Raw genomic sequence first — 21,895 nt, forward strand, 5'->3', positions numbered from 1 at the left:
GCGTCCCTGTGGGAGAGTTTTAAATAACAAATTCAATTTGTATTTAACAGCTATAAAACTATTCAGGGTATCCTTTTTTTCCTCAAATGATCTTTGGTCATGTATTATTTCCAGGAATTTGTTCATCTAAATTGTCATATTTATTGGCATAAAGTTGTTCATGACATTTATTTACCCTTTTAATGTTTGTGGGGTCTGTAGTGATGTCCCTCTTTTGTTCCTGATATTGGTAATTTTTATCTTCTTTTTTTCCTGGTTAATATGACTAGCGGTATATCAAAATGATTTTCTCTGAGAACAAGCTTTCAGTTTCACTGATTTTCTCTGTTCCTATTTCACTGATGTCTGCTTTTTATTATTTCCTACTTTGGTCTGATTTCAATTTCTTCTTTTTCTTGTTTAAGTAGAAGTTTAGTTCACTAATTAAAAAATTTTCTTTTCTAAAATAGGCATCTAATGCTATAAATTTTCCTCTAAGCACTTCTTTAGCTGCATTCTAAAAATTTTGATGTTTTGTTTTCATTATCATTCAATTAAAAATATTTTAAAATTTCCACTGTGATTTTTTTTGACCGTGTTACTTAGAAATGTGTTTAATTTCTAAGCATTTGTGAAATTTCCTGATATTTTTCTATTATTGGTTTCTAGTTTAAACACTGTGGTTAGAGAACACAGTTTGTAATGGTTTAGTCCATTTACCTTTATTGAGACCTGTTTTATGTAACAGAATATGGTCTCTTGGTGCATCTTCTGTGTATACCTAAAAAGAATCTAAACTATGCTATTGTTAGGTGGACTGTCCTATAAAAAATAATTAGGTCAAGCTGTCTAATGGAATTGTTTAGGTCTTTTACATGCTAATTGATTTCCTACTTGTTCTTTAAACCACTGAGAGATGAGAGGTAAAAAAATCTCTGTGGATTTCTGCCATTTTGAAGCTTTGTTATTCCACGCATGAATATTCTGCATTGTTATTTCCTATTGATGAAATGATCCATTTATCATTATGAAATGACCTTTCTTGATAGGTTATCACTGTTTATTTTGAAATCTATCTTGATACTCTTTGTTCTGAAACAGGTGAATGAGGGAGTGGATGAGCATACAGTATAGACTCCAGGACCAGCATGAGCAACAGGGACTTAATATTCATTTACCAACCATTTCTAAGTCTTTTTGGGAAACTGCTACTGGTCATCTTGAAGAATTGGATTTGGATCTCTCCTCTCAGAAAAGAACTGAGTACTACAGTATGTTCCCAGGTGAGACTAGATGCTAAAAGAGGGTACTAATAATTGATCTATGTAGTATAAGAGTTGAACTGGATTTGCCACTCTAAATGTACTTATTTACCTGCCTCTTGTCTGGCTACGTAGACTCTAGCAGTGGTGTAGACTATTCCCATGATTGGAGCTGGGTCCTTGTTATTAACATCCTGCTCCATACTGGCTATAGTGGCTATTTTTGGTCCTTTGTAATAATCATGGGCAGAAGTCAACCACTGTCTTATGTACTGCCATATAGCCTTTTATCTGTCTCTAGACTTCCTAGTTGCTATGGAGACATGAGATGCAGTAGGGCTACTGGATTTATGCAATAGTAAGAGTCAGGGAAATAGTATCCTATTAGGGTTAACATACAATGTGAGAAGGGAACCAGCAGTAATATCACCTTGTAATTCCCCCTTCCACAGTTAAGAAATGCAGGGTCTCTCTGAAGACTTTCAGTAGAATCAAGCAATCACCTCTGCCAGCTCTGTAATTCCTTTCCTTATAATTGTTTCTCCTCCTTTTCTGCCTTACTTCTCTTTCATTCACTCTTGTTTCCTTTGTTTATACTCCCTTAATATAGTATGAGCACATAACTTTTTTGTCTCAGGCTCTATTTTTCTAAGGAATCTATGCTCAGGAAGTCTTGTTGATGAAAATGTTGAGAACCATGGATACTCTTATAGCTAATCCAAATATTCAAGTCAGCTTCAGTACACAGTCAAAACTACTCACTTTAATTAAAAATTCCTTTCATATATTCAGACTTTCAGTCATGAATAGCCCAGTAGTTCCTAACTTTTTGTTGCTAAACATAATGCTATACCTTTCCCAATGAGGTTATCATGGATTCCACAGCATTATTTTGTAATTTCTAAATGTGTTCAGTGATAGCATATTAATATTATGTATGTACCTGTGTGTTCTTATATTTTATATATATATATTTTGTGATAATGTTACAAATATTAATTTATCACCAAGAATCTTGCTTGTATTATCTCATTTGAAACTCTATCAATATGTATAAGGAGAGTTGCATTAAACCATTTTCTAGATGAGAAAGATAATACTCTGAGAGGGTAAGTGATGTTGTTTTTTTTTTTTTTTAAAGATTTTATTTATTTATTTGACAGAGAGAGAGATCACAAGTAGGCAGAGAGGCAGGCAGAGAGAGGGAAACAGGCTCCCTGCTGAGCAGAGAGCCCGATGTGGGACTCGATCCCAGGACCCTGAGATCATATCCTGAGCCGACAGCAGCGGCTTAACCCACTGAGCCACCCAGGCACCCAGGTAAGTGATGTTCTTAAGATCAATCAGTTGTTAAGCGATGAATCTGGGAGAGTGTGTTCTCTTCCTAATTTCTGAAAATTATCTCATTAATATAGAATATACTTGAACTATTTTTTTAGTAAAATTTGCTAAATATTCAGTAAAAATTAGAAAATAATATTTCATTTGGTATAAAGATGTAGTGATTCAGCTGGCTTTGTAATTCTTTGCAAGAAGCTTAGAGTTCATATAGCTGCTAGGATCAGTATGCTGAATCAAGCCAGAGAAGGAAAACTCTTGTTTCCCAGAGAGCTTGTGTACACGTAAGGTGTGTGCTATTTAACCCGTTACCTTTTATGTTTTTTTGTGTTGCGTCCAAAAGAAGTTTTTATTTTTAAGTCCCTAATCAGATTTGGCTAAGACCTACCTGTATCTGTGTGGTCTTAGCCTGGTATATATCCCAGAAATACACCCCTTTTCCCCAGATAAACCATGAAAATATTCAGTACACTGGACTATTATACCTTTACAGGTTTGAGAAAGTAGCAATGGAATTCACTATTTTCAGTATTTCAAGTAATTTATAAATAATATATAGCTAGTTAAAACTGGTAGCTAGTTAAAACATCAAACTTCTGCCAACATAGCTAGAATTATATCAAAGGTGACAACAGCAGTTACCTCATTTAAAAGGAAGCTTTGGCAGAAATACATGTTTGATAAATTAAACATGAGAAACTGCTAAATAACAAATAGAGTGATGCTGAAAAATTTTTCAAAACTATGGGATCTACCAACAAAAATTGAAAGCACTGATCAATGGTGGAAAGATTAGAGAAACTGAGTTAATTTGTGGTACACAGAGATGGAATTATTCAGCGGCTTAAGGGCCCTACTTTAGTTTTACTTGATGCACAATGGTCTAGGATCTTAGGGGCACAGAAAGTAAAAATAGACAACTGACACAAAATACTAGAAGTGAAATTCTCTAGGTAACTACTTCTACTTAAAGATTTTGTGCATATTTGCTTCATTGATGCTTTTCACTGAACTTGGTGACTTTTGGTTAATTCCATTCACCTACCGATCTAATAAATTTTTATTGAGCAACTAATATATAAATAAGATAGGTCCTAAATCCTTAATCACAGAAGGACAATTCTGTGACAAAAGAGGTCATACACAGAAAAATGAATCATAAAATGAAATACTATTTTTAGTAACAATAGGCTAATGTCTGTATATTATCCACCTTTATGGCTACATCCTATTTTATTCAACCATTCCTCTATGGTGAGACCTCATATAATTTAGGGTCATCAGGTAACTAAAGCACCAGAGGATGCAGTAATATTTTCATGCATGCTAAAAGTTTCAAAAGCTCAAAGCCCATGCCTTCAGTCTTTGTGCCAGATTAGCTGGGCCTAGATGAATTAAGCACTCATATGTGTAAAGTTTCTATGAAATGGAGTTGGAAAGGAAGATACAGTTCCTCATTGAAAATACAAATATTTGTTTCCCTAATCTATCATTATTTCTAATAATGACCAGGTGGAACAAGGATAGGAAGAAAATACTGAGTCTCAAGTAACTGAAGAGATTTTTCTGAGATCTCCATTTTCCTTCTCTGATACAGAAAAAAAATTGCTACCTCAGTATAAAGAACTATTTATGTGACACGTCTGTTTGTATTGTCATAGAGGCCAGAAAAGAGATAGTGTGAGGAAGAAGGAATCACAGGCACATAAAACAGGCTTGTTGTGAATAAAATTAACTCTCTATGCTTTTAAATCAGTTTTATTGAGGTACAATTTACATACTGTAAAATATACCCACTGTAAATGTATGATTCAATGATTTTTAGCAAATTTATAGACCAGTGCAATCATCACTATGATTCAGTTCTAGAATGTTTCCATAACCCCTAGAAGTTCCTTTGTGCCTGTTTGCAGTTAATTTCTGTTCTCATCCCAGTACCAGGCAACTACGGATTTGCTTTCTGTCTCTATAAACATGCCTTTTTTGGAATTTCATATAAACAGAATCACACAAGATGGAGTCCTTATGTTTGAGGTCAATTCATTCTGTAGCATTTACTAATAACCTCTTCCCTCTTTATTGCCAAAACAGTACTCCACTGTATGGACAGTCCACATTTTGTATATCCATTCACCAAGTGATGGATATCTGGACTGTTCCCAGTTTTTGGCTATTATGAATAATGCTTCTTTCTGAGACATGTTTTCATTTCTTTTGGACTTATTCCAAAGAGTAGAACTGCTAGGTCATCTGGTAAGTTTATGTTTACTTCATAAAGTAATACATGAGGGCAATACATGAAGGTTCTAGTTTTTCCACATCTTTGCCAATACTTGGTACTTTTTTTTTTTTTGTAACAGCCATTCTAGGTGAACAGTAGTGTCCCACTGTGGTTTTAATTGCACTTCTCTAATGACTGATGATAATGAGCATTTTTTTTTCTGTGCTTAGTAGTTTGGTAAAATGTCTATCCAATGTCTTTTGTACATTTTTAAATTGGATTGTTTGCAAACAAAAAGCAGAATCAGACCTAGAGATACAGAGAACAAACTGACGGTTGCCAGAGAGAAGGAGTGGGGGATGGAAAAATGGGAGAAGGGGATCCAGGCTTCCAGTTATGGATTTAATAAGTCATGGGGATGAAAGGCACAGTTTAGGGAATAATAGTCAATGATATTGTGAAAGCACTGTATGATGACAGATGGTTGGTACACTGTGGTAAACACAGTATAAGGTATGTCATTCAACAATCATGACATTGTTCACCTGAAACTAATGTAACATTGTGTGTCAGCTATACTAAAATTAAATATATATATAATAATATATATAATATATTATAATATATATATAATATAATAATATATATAACAGACCAACCAATTATATTATATATTATATATATAATAAATATTATATATATAACATATATATATTATATATTATATATATAATAAAATTGGTTGGTCTGTCTTCTATAATATTTTAAAACTAACAGGACTAGTTTTTTTTATCTTGACTCATTACTCTACTTTTGTTGATAGAGACTACATTTCTTTTTAAGATTTTATTTATTTATTTGACAGAAAGAGATCACAAGTAGGTAGAGAGGCAGGCAGAGAGAGAGAGGGAAGCAGGCTCCCCACTGAGCAGAGAGCCTGATGTGAGGCTCGATCCCAGGACCCTGGGATCATGACCTGAGCCGAAGGCAGAGGCTTTAACCCATTGAGCCACCCAGGTGCCCCTAGAGACTACATTTTTAATGCCATATAATAGTTCTAGGTCATCTATCCTGAGACAGAATTATTTCAGAACTATGCGCTGTTCTGTAATAATTAGGACCAGGGGTTTTGAAGTCATACAGACCTGAACTTGAATCCCAGCTTTGCCTCTTACTGTCTATAATATGACCTGAGACCAATTATTTTTGAATTTCAGTTTGCTAACTCTAAGAAAGATTCTTACACTATTATATAAGACAGAGTTATTTTACAACTAGACTGGGCCATTCCCATGCTTATTTCTGGGGTTGCCTGGGTGTCTATTACTGATATTTCACCAAGATAACTAAAAATCTATAATTTGCTCTTTAAAGTTTTAAACTCCTCTTGCAGCCCCACAAACTAGCAGTTTATTGACAACTTACACTGGAGGACTTAGACAACCTGACTTGGCTATGGGATGAGAGGGGCATAAAAATCTTCGCTATAAACTTCTGGGGATCTCTTCTGAAACCAAGATTCCTCGTACAAATTTGGTCATTTATATTCTGGAGATAGAGCACATCCTGTTTAAGAAAGAACTTGGAGAGCTGTACTTGGAAGTGTCTAGGGTCCTCTGCTTGTTTGCATTCTTCTTTACCTGCTATTCTGTATCTTTATTAAAAGACTTTATAAGCATTCTCTGTCAAGTCTTATGCATCATTTCAATGACATGACCCTGTGAAATCTTTACACCTATTTTCTTATAAGATCATTGTAACAGGGGCGCCTGGGTGGCTCAGTGGGTTAAGCCTCTGCCTTCGGCTCGGGTCATGATCCCGGGGTCCTTGGATCGAGCCCCACATCGGGCTCTCTGCTCAGCAGGGAGCCTGCTTCCTCCTCTCTCTCTGCCTGCCTCTCTGCCTACTTGTATCTGTCTGTCAAAAAAAAAAAATCATTGTAACAATTAAATAATGGTACTTGGCTCAACGTTTGTACTCAATAAATGCTGGTTATTACTATTAGGTCAATATGCAAGAAAAATGCTTTGTTAGGTCTCCTTGATCATTCTAATAAGGAGTGTCCAGATTTATTTAACAAACATGCCATATTATAGCTATTGACATTTTACTTAGGGCTAAGTGATTAGAGAGGTGGGAAGAATGATGGAGTCATAGAACAATGAGTGGAAAAACTCAGTAGTAAAAATAAACCTGCACTTTTCTGAAAACAGGTTGGAGAAAACATGAAAAAGTAATTCAAATGATCTAATGTTCAGTTTATGACCCAGAGGGGTAACTTTTTTATTTTAATTTTTTTTGAGCTTAGTTCACATACCTTAGTTTCAGGCACATAACACAGTGACTCAACACCTCTATAGGTTATGCTATGGTCACTGCAAGTGTAGCTACCATCTATCACCCTATAATGCTATTACAATATCACTGACTGTATTTCCTATGCTGTGCCTTTTATCCCCACAGCCTACTCACTCTGTAGCTGGAAGACTGTATCTCCCACTCCCTTTTACCGATGTTGCCCATCCCCATAACCCCTTCCCCCTGGGAGGTATGACTTTCAAGATGTGACAATCTGAATCAAATAAAGAATATACAACATCCCACTGGTCTACAGTCATACAGACCTGAATCTGAATCTTAGCTTTGCTTCTTACTGTCTTTGTGACCTGAGACTAATTATATTTGAATCTCAATTTTTTAATTCTAAGGAAGATTATTACATTATTAGATAAGGCAGAGTTATTTTACAACTAGACTGGGCCAACCCTATGCTCATCTCTGGGGTTGCCAGAGTCTAATACTGATTCTTTTTACTTACTAATGTGAAACATTAGGAAAACATAATCACAAAAAATGGGCAAAGTCACAGATACTACATCTTTGTAGGTGTTAAGTGATATAAGGCTATAGGATAGAAGACCAAATTTGGCAACAAAATCAGGACTTAAAACATTCCAAGATTTGATTAAAAGAAATAATTCAAGAATTATACCATTCTGGAAAGAACTGTGACCTCCAAATAAACAAGAGGAAAAGCAAAATGGATTCACGCTTCAATTCATTTTGCTGTATAGCCATACCAAAAAGGACCATTATTAAAACTTAACATGAAAAAGGAATAGGACAGAAAAATGATATCTCATGGAGGTTACAACTGTCAAGATTTTTGCTTGAAGTTATATGTATATGTATCTATGTATGTAGATACATATACAGATAAATAGAGATATAGCTGATAGGAGATTATATGTCATTAGTGGTATCATCTACTAGGCACATACATAAGACCATTATACTACTAGAGTTATACCAATAAAATTAAAAAAGAGAGTCACAGATATAAAATTAACATGCAAATATCTGACAACTGTGTTGGTGACATTTCACCACATATTTAAAAAGGGTTATGAATTTGAGGAGGGATGCTATGATTGGAGCAGAGAATGCTTTCTGTGGTAGAAATTAACTCACGTCTGGGCTGAATCGACTACACAGAATCAAATAAGTCACAGTTATTTAAAATCTTCTAGAACCCTATTTTACATTCAGAATACTTAAAAATTTAGGAAGTCTGTATTTCTAGCATTCCAAATCTTATAACTAGGATTCTACAAATTTTGGTCAACTATGCGAGTGATATAGTCAAGCACATGAATGGCTAAAATTCTGATAGCTGTAAGTGGAAAATGCAGTGCATCACAAAGGATCACACTGAGCTGACCTATACAGGAATTTAAAATGTATAAATTAAAACATTTAATAACTTTTGTGCGCTTTTGCTAATAGGGCAGGATTTAAATACAGAGCACTAATAAACAACAGACCATCTTGGAAGTTTTGTTTGAAATAATGCAAGCAATACGAAATTTGGAAAAGCAGGTGTTTGTATAATCAGAGGGGAAAATACTTAAAGAAAGTATATTTAACAGTTAAGGTAGGTCAGTCATGAGATTTCCAAGGTAATAACAATCTTGACTATTATTACTTATGTCACATTCTGTTTTCTTCCAACTCAAATTGCATTAAAAAAAAAAAGAAAGAGAAAAACATTTCTTAAGTTAACTGCTCATATATAATTTGATAACTGTTCTACAGTTGAAGTAATTTGATGACCAGATATTATTACCAGTCATCTCTCATAATTTTGTAAGCAAATGTTTATTTATACACATTAAAGAATGTAAGCTCATCATTCTTTAAATTACATCTATTATGAACAAAGGCAGTTACAGTACAAGGAACACAATTTTGGAAACTCATCAGAAAAATAAAATAGAGAAACACTGTCAGCTCTAAGTCAAAGCAGGATCCCATTTTTAATTTTCAGAACACATGAACATTTACTCTGAACATCCACTGACGTGTTAGGTTTTCCCTTTGACAGGTAACTACTTGTAAACATATTTTGTCTGATCCATCAGCACCATCCCTTCCACTTGGATGAACACATTTCTATATGCAACATAGGGGATATGCAATGATAGACACTAACAATATCAACAGAAGAACCCAAGAAGAAGCGTGGCTGAGATTATAAAAGTCATTTTGCTAAAATTAATCATAAAGAGAATGTAAGAGAACAAAACTAGTCAATGGACAACTCTAATCTCTACTCTTTTCAAAATCGAATAAATCCAATACCTATCTTGTACCTAACGGTCACTCTAAGCACTATCAAAAAAATAATGCAAAATACCAGGTCAGTCCTTGGGTCCTTCTCCTTCTCCCCTTTTGCTCTCCTTCCATTTGTAAACATTTCCTTAAACACTGACTGTGCTACCACATACCAGTTACTGGACCAGATGCTGCAGATACCGATGAGTAAGGCAATGTTTCTGCCAATAAGAGATTAACAGTTGAATGGTAGAAGCAGGTTCAAAAAGTAATTATTACACCACACATTAAATGCCATGACATCTATATGCTCAGGTGTTACTGGGAACACGGAGTAATAATATATACTGGTTAGGAGATGGAGTGGAAAATTGAAGGGAGGTGGTGGTTGCGGTAAGTGGCAGAATACTTAACAAAGTCTTAAAAAATCCATAGGAGTCATTCATATGTGTGAGAGAGATTACAGGCAGAATGGTCAATATGAGCAACAGCACAGAGAGGAAAAAAACTAGAATGCATCAGGTAACAATAAAGTCTACTGTTGCCAGAACAATATATACAAAGCTAGAAATAGTGGGACGGATGGCTGGAGAAACTGGCCATGGTCAGGTCAGGAGGGCCTGGGCTTTATTTTATAGGTAAATGGGAGTCAAAGGAGTGTTATGATCAGACTTGATTTTCAGGTAGTTCACGATGTACCTTATAGATAACAGAATCAAAAGAGTAATTGGTTTTCGGTTAATTCACTTTGGTGGTTGTGTGAAAAATAGACTTGGGACAAGATGAAAAGCAGAAATAACAGTTACATTTGTATTAGTCTATGTCTAAGACAATGAGGACTGCCCAAACAACATTAAGAAAGACGAAAATAAAATCTAGGGATAAGAAATTTAGGGTGGGGGAGGGAAGGTCTCCTCTCAGCTCTTTAGCTCAGGTTCCTGTGTAGGTAGTGAATATTTTGGACAACTTTATACCGGTAAATTTGAAAAAGATAAAAACTATAACGAAGGAAAACTGAATCAAAAAGAAAGAGAAAACTTAGAAAGTCCTATAGTATTAAATACTTTATGAATCAGTAGTTAAGGGCTTCTGGGTGGTACAGTCAGTTGAGCTTCCAATTCTTGGTTTCAGCTCAGGACATGATCTCAGGGTTCTGGGATCAAGCTCTGCGCCAGGATCTGTGCTCAGTGGGGAGTCTGCTTGGGATTGTCCCTCTCCCTCGATTTATTCCCCCTCCCCACTTGTTCTTTCTCTCTCTCAAAAATTAAATAGATCTTTTAAAAAAAGTAGTAGTTTTAAAAAACCCTCATGAGTATCAGCTCCAGATTATTTTAATGGCAAGTCCTACTAAATAGTCAAGGAACTGATAACTCCAATCTTCCATAAATTATTCCAGAGGTTAGAAAAAGAGGGTACTCTTCTACAGTTTATTTCTCTATTTTATTTTGTTAAAACATTTAGTCACCTAATGACTATATCTTCATAAAGACTTCTCATATAAATAAATCACAAGTTAGAAATTATTATGCTAAATCCTGAGGATGTATAAAAACTGTAAGACATGAATCCTGCCTTTAAGAAGCTTTGTAATAAGTTGTGAAATAAAGAAACCCAAGTCCTCCAACTTTGTTCTCCTTTTTCAAGATTGTTTTGGCTACTCAGGAGCCTCTCAGATTCCACTGAATTTTAGGATAGAAACACCACGTGTTTCTGTTTGTGCAAAGAACTTTGTTGGGATTATGATAGTAATTTCATTGAATGTGTACACTGCTTTGAGAAATATTATCACTTTAATAATATTAAGTCTTCTAATCCATGAACACAGAATATATCTTCATTTATTTAACTCTTTTAAAACTCCTTAATAAGCAGGGGCGCCTGGGTGGCTCAGATGGTTGGGTGACTGACTTCGCCTCAGGACATGATCCTGGAGTCCTGGGATCAAGTCCCACATCGGGCTCCCTGCTTGGGAGTCTGCTTCTCCCGCTGACCTCTCTCCTCTCATGCATGCTCTCTCTCTCTCTCTCAAATAAATAAATAAAATCATTAAAAATTAAAAAAAAAAAACACAAAAAACTCCTTAAGCAATATTTTGTGTTTCGTGTACTGGTCTTAGTTTAGTGTACTGTTTAGTGTAGAAGTCTTTTACCTCAGTTAAATTTATTCCTAAGTATTTTGTTCTTTTTGATGCTATAATAATGGAATTATTTTCATGATTTTCTTTTTGAATTGTTCATGGTTAGCATGTATGAAATGCAACTGGTTCTTGTGTGCTCATTTTGTATCCTGTAACTTTGCTGTTAAAATATTCTTTTCATCAGGGCACCTGGGTGGCTCATTGGGTTGGGCACCTGCCTCCAGTTCAGGTCATGATCTCAGGGTCTTGGGACTGAGCACCACGTCAGGCTTCCTGTTCAGCAGGAAGTCTGCTTATGTCTCTCCCTCTGCCCCTCCTCCTCATTTGTGCTCACCTATGCTCTCTCTCTCAGATAAATAAAATCTTAAAAAAAAAAATTCTTTTCACTTACTTAATACTTATTTTAAATGAATAAATTCACATGTTAATATATATGCCTTTAGGTAGTAGATATATATTTAGTTGCATGGCATTAATATCTGCCTCACCATCTAAATAAATAAATAGTTTGATTTGATAACTTTTAGAAGGAAGCCAAATGAGGAAGAAATATTTTCTTTATGCCTGGTCTTTTCAGCTTTTGTCATTTGTTGACCAACCTTTCCTCATCCCTTCCCTGAAACTTTTATTTTCTTTGACCTTCCTCCAATTCTTCTATTTGTCTCACTACTTCTGTCCACGGGCTCATTCTCCTACCTCTAAGTTCCTGCTCAATTTGAACATGGCCTAAGATTTGGTGCTCATTCCTGTTCCCTTCTCTGTGGATTCCTTTTCTTCAGATTCCTCATTTCCCAAAACTTCACTCATTTCCATTTGACTGACTCCCCTTAATAAGCATACAGTAAGCAATACATATATGAAGAACTGAGAACCTCAGCTCAGTGAGGAATGAACCTTTTCTGAACCACTTCTGTTGGCAGAGAGATGAATTTACAGGGAGCAGTAGACAAAACTTTTTCTATCCACCCCATCTTTTATCAGGTAATATCTTTAAAGGAGTAGTTAAAGAGGGAGGGATAGCTTTCATTTTGTTTACCTTTATTTCTCTCTCCAGCATCATTAAAAAGGACATTTTGTATACATATTTCAACAATTCAAACAGAGAATTTTTTAAAACCTTAACTTTGTGTAATTATTTTAAAGAGGGGGAAAAAACCCACAAAATGATTAATTTAAAAATCAACTCACCAATAATGCCGCTATCTCTGCTTTCAAGGGTAGAGGTCGGACTAGTAACAGCCCCATAGCTGCAGTCTTTGGCAGCTGCATTTGTACTGACTGGCGGGAGGGTAGAGCAGGGGCTACTGGCTGGTGGAGAGGCAGTGCTACTAGTCAAGGTGGAACAGGGACTTATCCGCTGAGTGATTGCTGAGGTCTGAAAAATTGGAATGAAAAACAAGATCAACTGGTCGCTGTTAAAGTAAAATGTATCTTATGGCAAAACATACACTTTGATGAGAGAAAGAACAAAATCTACATACATAGCTTTTATATCAACTAGGTACTAGTTGCTTTCTGCCTTCTAGGGTAAGAGAGTCTGCATCACACAGTTAAGGCGCAACTTGATAAATTTAACACAAGCAGAGACTGTACTCAGTTTTTCTGCCTAAGAAATTTCTAGTGACAAATATCCTTTATCACTGCCATGAATTCACAGAGGGATTTTTAATTAACTACAAGATGTCCTTGCTTTTTCCTATCAACAAAACTATTCTGAAGGCTTAGAAATTAGTCTTGTTAATATTTTTCTTCAGATTGAAAAACAATATATCTGCAGCCAAGGAGAAATAAAAATAAGGCTCTCAATGCGAATAAACATTTTTTTAAAATACATAGGTGGCTACTCTAAGACAGTAAATGAATGCAGAGAATATGCCTTATCCTGAAAGTCTAACTAAAAAATAGATAAAAAACAATGTTCATTTAAAGCAAAACTAAATAATTTCTCTGTAGAAACTGATTATAGACTGAGATTGCTTTGTATCTTGAATGACTTTTATATCTGAGGTCACCTCAGTTTAAAGTTTTTGATGGGAAGGAATGAATAATCATCAAAAATATTGGTGGCAATATATCTTGGCTTACCTAATTTAACAAAAATCCACTTTTCCTTAGCTCTTTCTACCCAAATAAATTGTTAAAATAATGAATAAAAGTATATATTTTTTCAAACACTAAAAAAAATTTATCCTTTTTAAAATGGTAAATTATCAGCGACAAAATTACTGAAGGAACACTAATGATACTATTTGACATCTTTAAATGTCAAATCTGAAAGAAATCTTTTGACTTCTTTACCTAAAATCTTCTAAAATTGAAGATTTACATTTAACAACTTGACTTGAAAATGTGTTAATCACTAAATACGAGAAAATTAAGGCTCTTTCATTCATCCTAAAATAAGTTTCAGATACAATCCCTTGTATTTAATCACATGTGTTGAATCCAGGTTTTGACTTTAATTTAAATGCTATAGCTAGGTCATAAAGGATACAGTCAACTTAAAGCACAAGTGACATTCTCAGAACCTTGCAATGAAGCAAATCTTTTCAACTGTATTAATAATATTAGGAACTGATTTTTGTTAGTCATACCACAATCTATGCCATTTCTCTTCTCTCTATGTCATTTTTTTCTCCAGAGGATGGAGGAGTTTCAATTTCTTTGTAATCTCCTCTATTTTTATAAAATGATGCTGGCCTACCACAGCAATGAGTTTTAACTAGGCATGCAGGAGAATCACCTATGGAATGTAAAAAAGCAAGCTCCCCAATGAAATTGACAGATGTAGAACCCCACACCCCAGACTTAACTGAATCAGAATCCTCCCTAGTTAGAATCTAACATGGCAATTTTTAACCTCCTCACTCTCAGTTTAAAAACATATGTGGGTAGATGAAATGAACTATACTAGGATTTTTTTTTTTTACATTAAATATATCTATAGTCATTCCATATTGAAAAAGTTCCATTTTGGTATGAATCTATTACCTCCATAGCAACTCATTTCCATTTTTAGACAAGATTCTCAGTCTGTTCTTTGAGAAAGGAAACTATATTATACGCATAATACAGCCAAAGTGGAGGTTAAGCCCAAACGACACTATTTTTACTACAAGTTGTTCTCTACAAAATAAAACTAGTATCACAGAATGTATGCTTTAAAAGCTTTAACTGTAAAAGCAAAGCTTAAAGATCAAGCCGTTTAGAAAGCAGAAATTTGCTCATGGCTTTTGAATTAAAAAGCAGGCCTCCTCTTTATCTAAGAAGGCTAGTTAATGAGATACAGAAATCTCTTCTAGGCAGAGAAAGACAACATTAACAGTTCTCCATACTTTAAGCTAAAATGGACATCTAATTAAACCACTCCACTTTCAAAACCTTTCAGTCGTTTTTCAATTGTGTTCTCTGGAAAGATCCCAAACTCCCAGTCTGATCTCTTAAAGGTTCTACAATTTACACAAGGTAAGAACCTGATGATGGAATTCCTAAAGTACATCCTACTACTTCAGAAATTCTGAGTGAAGAAAATATAATGGTTGGTTGAATATCACTTCAGTACTTTGTCTTTTGTAGAAAAAGAATCCATGCTGACTTTCCTGTGCTGGATTCTGTCCTTTCTAGTATAATTCTGAGGATGCCATTACCCCCAGGCCCTCCCAAACAAAGCAATTTATCTTTGTTAGCATGCTGATTAGCTTGGAAGAAAGTGACCAAATGAACATGATAACCTTAATAACCTTCCTAAGACTAAAAATTCCAATTCCAATGATCAATTTAGTCACTTCCTTCTGTAGCTCCAAGATAATTTCATGGTATATTATATTCCAAGACAGTCATCATTATTGATATTTTACATTTGTTCAAAGCTTACAGTTTAAAAAATTTTAGCATTATTTCGTTTACTCCTTACCAACCAAATATAAGGCAAAATGAATATTATTTTCCCATTAAGAAATGTGAATAAGAAACTGCCCTCAAGAATGAAAGCTTTAACTTCCCCAAATCATAGTTCTTGCCATATATTTATATACTAATTATACTGCATAGTATTTTATACCTTTTATTTATATGGCATTTCACAGCTTACAAAGTAATTTCATATTCATGATTTACCTTGATCCTTACAACAATCCTGTCAGGTGTTATTATTTTATATTACACTGAAACAGTATGGTGCAGCTGTTAAGAACAGAAATTTGTAAAAGCAGACTGTCTGGATTTGAATGCTATTCTATCACCTTGTGGCACCGTGCTTCCACTTTTTTATCTGAAATCTGGAATATCCAAGGACCCTACCACATTGGGTTGTAAGGAAGCTTAGACAAAATAGTACAAATAAAGCAATTAGTACAATGATTAGCATGTAGCAAGCATTTCATAAATGTCAGCTGTTACTACCTATGAAAAACCTAAAGCTCAGGGAGGTTAAGTGACATGTTCGAATTTACACGTAGGTGGTAGAGTTGGAAGCAGGGCACAGATTTTTTACTTCTTTGTTCAGGGACTTTTCTGTTTTCTTTCCTTTGTTAACTGAAGTATAGCTGACACCCAAGGTTACATCAGCTTCAGATGAATAACAGTGATTCTGACAAGTTTATGTTATGCTGTGCTCACCACAAATGTAAATGACTATTCTATTATTAGAAACAACATGATCCTTGGCAAATACTCCTACTGTAACATCATGTTCCTTGGTCATTATTAGAACACAGTCACGTTTTTAACTTGACACAAATATCAAGAAATAAAAAGTAAAAAATAAAAATGGATGTTTTACTTAAACCAGTATCAGAAAGGCCCTCAACATATATCATTCCTATTTTTTATTCACGGGGCATAGCATACCAACCTAGTTATAATATAAACTGATTTAAAAAAAGACAATCAATCCCTGCCATTATGAAGCTTACACTCCTGTATGAGATACACACAAGGAAAGAAAAACAAAAATCCACAACTAAATATGGAGTGTAATAAACTAATGATTAAGAGCTATAAAAAAAAAAGGCAGGAGGATAAGGGGCCATAACCACGGGCAGGTGCTATTAGAGACAGCAGTTAAGGAAGGCTTCCCTAAAGAGGTAACACTTGAGCAGAGCACCGAATGAAGTGAGCAAGTGAGTTATGGGGGGAGCGCTTTTCAGTATTAAAGGAATGTTCTGTGTCAGAGGAATGACAGGAAGGCCAGTGATGCTGCAGGTCAAAGGGAGAAGGGGTGGAGTATAGGAGAGGTAGTAGCAAGGGGTCAGATGAGGCAGTGCCTTTCTGATCACGCTGAAGATTTTAGATTCAACTCTAAATGTGATAGGAAAACAGTGGAGGATTGAGAGCACAGAAGCAAAAGGATCCGATTCACGTTTTACAAGGATCACTCTGGTTACCGTGTGAACAGATGACAAAGGAGCAAGAGTGGAAGCAGAGGCCTATTAGGAGGCTATTCATTCATTCAGTAAATATTTACTGAGCACCTGCCAATGCTAGACCCTATTCTAGATGCAGAGGATACAGCAGTAAATAGAACAGGCGAAAGTTCCAGGGGCGCCTGGGTGGCTTGGTCAGTTAAGCATCTGCCTTTGGCTAGGGTCACGATCCCAGGGTCCTGGTATCGGCCCTGAGTTGGGCTCCTTGCTTGGCGAGGAGCCTGCTTCTCCCTCTCCTCCCCACTCATGCTCTTTTTCTCACTATCTCTGTCTCTCTCTCTCTCAAATAGATAAGTAAAATCTTAAAAAAAAAAAAAAAAGTTCCAGGCCTTACAGTCCAGTAACCATCACAGTAGCCCAGGCAAGAGGACAATGACCTGGACTCAGGTGTAGCAGTGGAAATAAAGAGAAGGGAGCAGATTCAGCATATATTTTGCAGACAAAGCCTACATGATTTGCCAAAAGAGTGAATGAATAATCTGACAGTGAAAACTCAAGAAGGGCTCTGATGCTTTTGTCCGAAGCATGAAAGTGGTACAAACTACTCAGATTGAAAACACTGCAGAAGGAGCAGGTTCTGGGAAAAAATGTAAGGGTTCAGGTTTTGACATGTTAGGTTTGAGCTGTGTCTTGGACACAACAGGTAGAAAAGGGAGTACAGGTAGCTGGAAATACACTGGAGTTAAGGGGAAAGGCAGGGCCGGAGGCAATTCAGGAGTTAAGAGAGTATTTAAAAAAAAAAAAAAAAAGGAATGGAGGAGTTTCAATATGATTAGAATCTTCAGGCATCGGAATTTTATAAAAACTGCCCAGGTGATTATAATGTGCAGCCAGCAAAACCAATTACCAAGGGAATGAGCATAGAGAAGTCGGAGGAGAGAGCTCTGGAACACCTGAATATTATCCACATGATCTATAAATATAATCCTTAAAGACTATATTATTTTGTGACAAAACTAACAAGGACACAGAATCTTCACAAATATTTGCAAAGAATATACAAGATGAACTGAAATTGTCATCTTCTAGAATAAAGGATTCACTACAGGACATACATTTTAAAAATGAGCACACAAATAAATCTGAGTCTACTTCCTTTGCTACATTTAAACTAAAAAATAGCTAGAAGAAAAAAAATCTATGAAATAAATGTTCACATTGCTGATATTTTTAAACTTTCTGACATGAATATTTAGATTATTAATTTTTCAGATTTTCACTTTTCTAATTATGTATTCAAATTTAAATTTTTTGAGCACCTCTTTAACTGTAAGTTTTATATATTACTAATACATACTATAAGTTTTGTTATATTTTGTTATTATTTCAGTTTAAAATATTTTCTAATTTCTTATGATTTCTTCTTTGACTGAAAGGCTATTTAGAAGTATATTAATAGCCAAATATTTGGGGGATTTTCTAAATTATCTTCTAGCTATTATTAAGGTTATCAGTTTATAATTGATTAATTCTACTATGATCACAGTAATTGTAATCCGAAATTTATCGAGACCTGGTCAGCATATTGTCAATTTGATAAATAATCCATATGTACCTGAAAACAATGTATATTCTGTAATTTCCGGGTACAGTGCTCACATAAATGTCAATTCTGTTTCCTGGCTTATGCATTTAATAATTTCTTCATTCATTCCATAATGAATCAGAACTTTAAAGTGACTTTTTAGACCTAAGAATGAAACTAAAAGGTGTTTCATAAACTAAAGCAATACAGTGATGATAGAAAATTAAGCTACGTCTTCAGGCCTCAAAAGTCATTCAGCCATTGGGATGCACACATACACACACCCTGCAACATTGTTCCTGATATAACAGGTTCATTTATTCCACATTTCGCAGGTGACAGCAAGCAGTTTACCTGATTTTCATCCTGTACCTCCATGCTGTATTGGTCACCCGGCTGAACTTCCGTGACTTTCTCTCCAAGGAGGAAACCCAGACGAGTCATGAGTGTGTTTGCTGCCTCATCTACAGATGGAGGGGGACCAAGTTCCTGTTCAGCATCACCTACAACAGATATTGAAACACTTGAGTCTTTCAAAATAAAATGGCCTCGTCCCACAGCTATTCTTCCATTTAATTTGGTCATTCCCTTTGTTTTAGTTCTAAATCCAAAATTACCAGGTCCCTGCCTAGAAGCTGATTTTCCCACTTCCACACAATTGATATATTGTTTCCTCAGATTACCCTCAATATATCTACTTGAAACCTGGGTTTAAGAGAATGTTTGTAATTTACTAACTAGAAGAAGTTTCCTATTTCTTTGGCAGTTAGGGTTCCAATTCAGTTCTAGTCTTGGGATCTAGCTCCAGCCACAATCCCTACCTTCATTCAAGTTCTTTTACCTTCTTTTTCTTTTCTCTTACAGTTTGTGTAAATATTTTTTTCAAAAGATTTTGAAATAAGTTTAAACTTTTAAAAAAGTTTCAAGAATAGTAAAAAGAACATTGTTTCCCTTAACCATTTTAAAGTATAGACATGATGTCCCATCATCCCCAGTTAGTGTGTCCTATAAACAAGGACATTCTCTTTACATGATCACAGCACCAGCACAGACGTCAGGAAACTAACATTTGGCGTTATGATCTCAACCACAGATCCCATTCAAGTTTTGTCCCAGCAACGTCCTTTCTAGCAAAAGGATCCATTTCAGCGTTATTCAGTGCATTTCATTCTCAGTTCTCTTGTAACTCTTTTAATTTGGGACAGTCTTCCAGTCTTCTTAACTTTCGTGACCTTGACACTTCTGAAAATTATAGGCCAGTTGTTTTGTACAACGTCCCTCAATTCGAACTTATCTCCTGTTACCATGTACTTTGACTCAGGTTACACATTTTTGGCAGAACTATCACAAAAGTGATGCTCTGTTAACTTTGATCGCTTGGTTATAGTAGTGTTTGTTATATTCTGCCATTCTAAAATTATACTTTTCTCTTTGTAATAAGTATTCTGTGGGGGGGGGTTACTTTGAGTCTACATAAATATATCAATAAGTTTTTAAATTAAAAAAAATTTTGTGATAAAAAATATATACCAAGATTTTCCATTTTAACCATTTTAACAAATACAAGTCAGTGGCATTAAGTTCATTCATAGTGTTGTATAGCCACTGCCACTGTCCATTTCCAGAACTTTTTCATCTTTCCCCAAAGAAATCCTGTACCCATTAAATAAAAACTTCCCATTCCCCCCTCTTCCTAGCCCCAATTAGTCTCTATTCTGCTCTCTCTCTCTATAAATTTGCCTTTTCTTGGTACCATGCAAGTGGAACCACACAGTATTTGTCCTTTGACATCCTGCCTAACTGACTTTGCATGTTTTCAAGGGTCATTCATGTTGTAGCATGTATCAGAATTTCATTCCTTTTTATGAACAAGTAATATTCCATTGTATGTATATTACCATAGTTTATTCAACTGATATTGGACCTTGGGGTTGTTTTTATCTGTTAAATATTAGAATATATCATATATATATTTCTATATATGTTATATATTAGAATAATGATAGTATAGACACTGGTGTAAAAGTATCAATTGGACTCTCCTCAGTGAACTTTTGCCCACTATTTTTTTAGCATTCACTAATGCTTCTTGATTGAATTCATTACTATCATGCCAAATAGTAATTTTTCTAAACTCTTTCTACAGCTTAGTTTCTTTTCCTTACTTATTTATCCGAACTTAATGATTCCTATATATTCACTGACTTACAATCTGTTACTATCGTTATTTATTGTGTTGTTCCAGTTGTCCCAGATTTGGCCAGGGTAAGCTGTTTCAGTGGCTCTTGCAACCTTTGGACATACTTGTGTCATTTTCTGAGTACTTCTTTTCTTTCTGGTACAATAAGATGTTCCAGGATCGTCTTTTACTTTCCCTGCCCTAGCCCTAGAATCAGATGTTTTTCCAAGAAGCCCTGGTTATTTTTAGTGGAGAAAGGCATTTAGAATATCAGGTATGCTTATGGCTGTTAGGATGCCATTGACCTCCAGGTCCACTGGGACAGAGTTAGGCAGTATAATCATGTACATACACACATGTATATATACGTACACATTCACACATCCTTATATTCATTTTCGTTTGTAATTCTGTACACAAACATACACCCCAAAAGTTCCTGGTGATGTTCTAATTTCAATTCAATACCATAAGGTTAATTTAGGTTTTATTTTTCCCCAAAGCTTTTTTTCCATAGTTCTCCAATTATGAGAAATCTGACTCTCACTATCCTTATTTCATCTGTTCCCCCTTTAAATACAAATGTCACTGCTGCTCACTGCCATCCCGCACACAGCTGCTCTCCTCCCCCAGCTTGGGGTCCTACCCCATGCCACAGGAGGCTGACTAGCATGTCCCCCACAGTCAGAGTCATTTTTTTTTTTTAAAGAGAGAGTGAGAGAGAGCATAACACATGCACAAGAGAGTGGAGGCTAGGGGCAGAGGGAGAGAGAATCTCAAGCAGACTCCCTACTGAGCACACAGCCTTATGCGGGGCTTGATCGATCCCACAAGCCATGAGATCATGACCTGAGCCAAAAATCACAAGTCTGATGCTTAACCGAGCCACCCAGGTGCCCCCAGGGTAATTTTTTAAAAAAAATTGATATATAATTCACATACCATCAACTCTATCCTCTTGAATTGTACAGTTCAGTGGTTTTTAGTATATTCAGAAGGTTACACAACCACCATCACTTTCGAATACCAGAATATTTTAATCACTCCAAAAAGAAACCCCATTAAAATTCATTTTTGCCCTGAAATTTATATAACCCCCCTCCCAAATTCCTGATCGTTGGTATTCATTTTAATCCTCTATCTCCAAACTGCTACATTCTTTTCATACAATTTGTTTTTTAGGTTCTTTTTCTATTTACGCTATTTTTCAGTGGTCA

The 21,895-nt window shown here is 35.4% G+C and overlaps 1 protein-coding gene across 8 annotated transcripts in view; it reads right to left on the reverse strand.

The window, feature by feature from the left end:
• Nucleotides 1–21,895, reverse strand: part of TANC2 (tetratricopeptide repeat, ankyrin repeat and coiled-coil containing 2) — a 363,824-nt gene that overhangs the window by 131,888 nt on the left and 210,041 nt on the right. For all 8 annotated transcript variants that reach the window (XM_032870890.1, XM_032870889.1, XM_032870888.1 and 5 more), the window contains 2 exons: nt 18,854–19,002; nt 12,740–12,926 (listed from right to left, as the gene is read on the reverse strand). In XM_032870890.1, the coding sequence (XP_032726781.1) occupies nt 12,740–12,926; nt 18,854–19,002 (336 nt within the window). The remainder of the gene's footprint in view (nt 1–12,739; nt 12,927–18,853; nt 19,003–21,895) is intronic.

The sequence above is a fragment of the Lontra canadensis genome, unplaced genomic scaffold (genome assembly GCF_010015895.1).
Source record: "Lontra canadensis isolate GAN:19392208 unplaced genomic scaffold, GSC_riverotter_1.0 scaffold41, whole genome shotgun sequence".
In the NCBI taxonomy this organism is placed as follows: Eukaryota; Metazoa; Chordata; class Mammalia; order Carnivora; family Mustelidae; genus Lontra; species Lontra canadensis.